Source organism: Lotus japonicus, chromosome 3 (genome assembly GCF_012489685.1).
Source record: "Lotus japonicus ecotype B-129 chromosome 3, LjGifu_v1.2".
In the NCBI taxonomy this organism is placed as follows: domain Eukaryota; kingdom Viridiplantae; phylum Streptophyta; class Magnoliopsida; order Fabales; family Fabaceae; genus Lotus; species Lotus japonicus.
In genome coordinates, this window is record NC_080043.1 from 35,849,996 (window position 1) to 35,853,509 (window position 3,514).

The window sequence follows — 3,514 nt, forward strand, 5'->3', positions numbered from 1 at the left end:
ATGATATGATCAGTATATCAGCTAAACAAACTCAACAAGCAACATATAGCCAAAACAAAGACAAAAGAGAATAAAAAACTAGAGTATAACAAGGTACGTACGCACGCATCAAGTGCAGCAAAGACAAATGTAGGTGCAGAAAAAAGCACAATACAAAGAGAGCTAAGGTTTTTCAGACAGTTTAGGCATAAACCTGATAAATTCTAAGGTTTAATCAACTCTAGAAAACAAGTTGCCCAACTGTTTCGCAAATCATACAACTCTTCTTCTGTTAATGTCGTTGGATCATTGAATACCTACAATTTGTACAATGGGTTAAAATACAAGGTTTGTGACATTTTGATGAAGAACTCAAACAGTGAGACAAACTAATTAAGAGACAAACATTTAACTTATCATAAAATTAAAATACCTCATTCCAAGACTTAGTAATATTAGCAGAGACAATGTCAAGCATATTCTTCATCACATAATATCCACAATCATTCCCATTAGGTTGCAACCTTGCCTACAAATGAATTCGATGTTTATACACTTAATATATATCAAAACAACAACAACAAGACGCAACCATAATCTACCCTACACTTACTTTGGGACGAACCAATTCAGCCCTTTTTTTACTACCCTCAGCCAATTGATAAATTTCCATAGCTCTATATCAAAAAAATTGAAAACAATCAACAAAGAAAATTAAACATTTCAGGGTAATAGGACTTAAATATATAACAAAAGCGACATAAAATATACACTTACCTCATAACAATATCCTTCATTGGTGAATGAAGATCCTTGTGTAATGAACAAAGGAGTACTAAGGTATTGTGTTTAGGACAAATGATAATTAATTGCCAATGCCCACTGTAAGCGTTGAAGAACAATAAGTGTGTCAAGTAAGATATATTTGGATTAAAAAAATAAAAGAAATGACAAATTTACATATACTTACTCAGCAAGATATGGTGCTAAGTAACACACTTTGTTGAAATCACGTAACTTAGATAATATGTGTGTTTGAACTCTCCTTTTAGACTCTTATTATGCTCTTTTAACAACACTTTTTCATTCATCTTGGGGTAGCTTTCCTTTAGAAAGCTTTAGTGGGCAGCTAAGTAAGGTTGAACTTCATCGGTGTTATTCAATATATACAAATGCGCTGGATGAAGTACCTTCCAAGTCATGCACTTGACATTTAAACCTTGCGTACCCATACCTTCACATCTTCCATCATGACGAGACTTTGGAACCCCTATAGCATCCACTTCTGACAAATAGTTTGAACAAAACTCAATAGCTTCTTCTGCAATGTACCTTTCAACAATCGAAGCTTCAGGACGGTAGGGATTCATAGTATATCCTTTTAGGATCTTCATGTACCGCTCTACTGGATACATCCACCTTAAACAAACTGGACCACACAATCTAATCTCCCTTACCAAATGAACAATCAAGTGTTCCATAATGTCAAAAAATGAAGGAGGAAAATGCATCTCCAACTGACACAAGATGACTGCAGCCTCATTTTCCAACTCGTCTAACTTCGATGGATCAATGACTTTACTACATATTGCATTGAAGAATAAGCACAGCCTAGTTATAGTTTTCCTAACTTTAATAGGCAGTATTCCACGAATAGCAACTGGTAGTAGTTGCTGCATCAGAACATGAAAGTCATGGGATTTTAAGCCATTTAACTTGAGATCTTTCATTGATACAAGTCTCTTGATATTTGATGAGTAACCTTGCGGTACTTTGATACCCTCTAAACACTCACAAAAACTTATTTTCTCTTTTTTAGACAAAGTGTGACATGCTGGAGGCAAATATGTCTTGTTACCTATCTGTTGTGGAGTTAATTGCTGTCGTATACCCATATCAGCCAAATCCAAATGAGCACTTAACCCATCTTTTGTCTTTCCTTTAATGTGAAGAAGTGTTCCAATGAGACTATCACAAACATTTTTCTCTACATGCATCAAATCAATACAATGTCTTACATCAAGACTTGACCAATATGGAAGATCAAAGAACACCGACCTCTTTTTCCATATATTTTTTTCAGCAGGCTTCTTTTGTTTCTTTCCAAAGACAACATTCACATGTTGTTGTCGTTGATAAACTTCCTCTCCAGTCAAGGGTTTTGGAGCAAGACCATGCTCTGCTTTTCCGTTGAAAGCTTTCTTCATTTTACGATATGGATGATAACGGTCTAAGAATTTTCGATGCCCAAGATAAACAGTCTTCCTTCCATTATTAAGTTGATGGTAACTTGTATCTTTCTCACAAATAGGACACGCTTTATGCCCTTTAACACTGTAACCAGACAAATTACCATATGCCGGAAAGTCGTTGATGGTGCAAAACAACATGGCACGCATATTGAAATGTTCACCGGAATACGCATCAAGAAAATCAACTCCTTGCTCCCACAACAATCTTAAATCATCAATCAGTGGACTTAGATAAACATCTATGTCGTTTCCTGGTTGTTTTGGGCCCGGAATCATCATAGATAACATCATATATTTACGCTTCATGCACAACGAAGGAGATAGGTTGTAAATTATCAAGAGAACAGGCCATGAACTATGGTTACAACTTAGATTACCATATGGATTCATTCCATCGGTAGCAAGTCCAAGTCTAAGGTTTCTCGACTCTTTGGCAAAATTCCCATCAATATTCTTCCATTGCAAAGAATCAGCTACATGGCGAATTTTTCCATCATCAATTCTCTCTTCTGCATGCCATCTAAGGTTCTTTGCGTCATTTGCATTAGAGAACAATCTCTTGAACCTTGAAATTATTGGTAGGTACCATAACACTTTTGCAGGAGGACCCTTTGTGCTCACATCATCATTGGAATCACCATCTTTCTTTTTGTAGCGTGAGGCCTTGCACTTCAGACAATGATCATAGTTTTCAAACTCTTTTCTGTATAAGATGCAATCATTAGGGCATGCATGTATTTTTTCATACTCCATGCCCATCGGACACAATACTTTCTTGGCTTCATAATGACGATTCGGCATTGTGTTACCTTCTGGAAGCATTTCTTTCAACAATCCAAGCAAATCAGTGAAACTTTTATCACTCCATCCATTTTTCGCCTTCAAATTAAACAATCTTAACACAGCTGACAACCGTGTAAAGTTTGTGCATCCCGGGTACAAAGGTTCTTCCTTGTCTTTACATAAAGTATCATACACATGCGCTCTCTTGAATGATTCTTCTCCAATATCATGTATCATGTCTTCCAGCCGATCATCCGTATCTACACATACTTTCTCTCTTTGTGATACACTTGGAGTTACTACTTCACCATGCCATATCCATCGTGTATAATTTTGACAAATCCCTTTCCAAGCTAGATGGTCCCTTATTTAAGCCTTAGTAAGTTTTGGGTCCCGGTTCCCACAAGAAACACAAGGACATGGAAAAAGCCCCTTTTTGTTTGGAAGATTCTTTTCAGCAAATTCTAGAAATTCAACCACTCCTTTATCAAACTCATCAC

General features: G+C 36.3%; 1 protein-coding gene across 1 annotated transcript; it reads right to left on the reverse strand.

Moving 5' to 3' along the window:
- Positions 1-1,097: 1,097 nt before the first annotated feature.
- On the reverse strand, positions 1,098-3,251 carry LOC130744050 (uncharacterized). The gene has a single exon (XM_057596244.1). The coding sequence runs from the start codon at positions 3,249-3,251 to the stop codon at positions 1,098-1,100; it is 2,154 nt and encodes a 717-aa protein (XP_057452227.1).
- Positions 3,252-3,514: the final 263 nt, after the last annotated feature.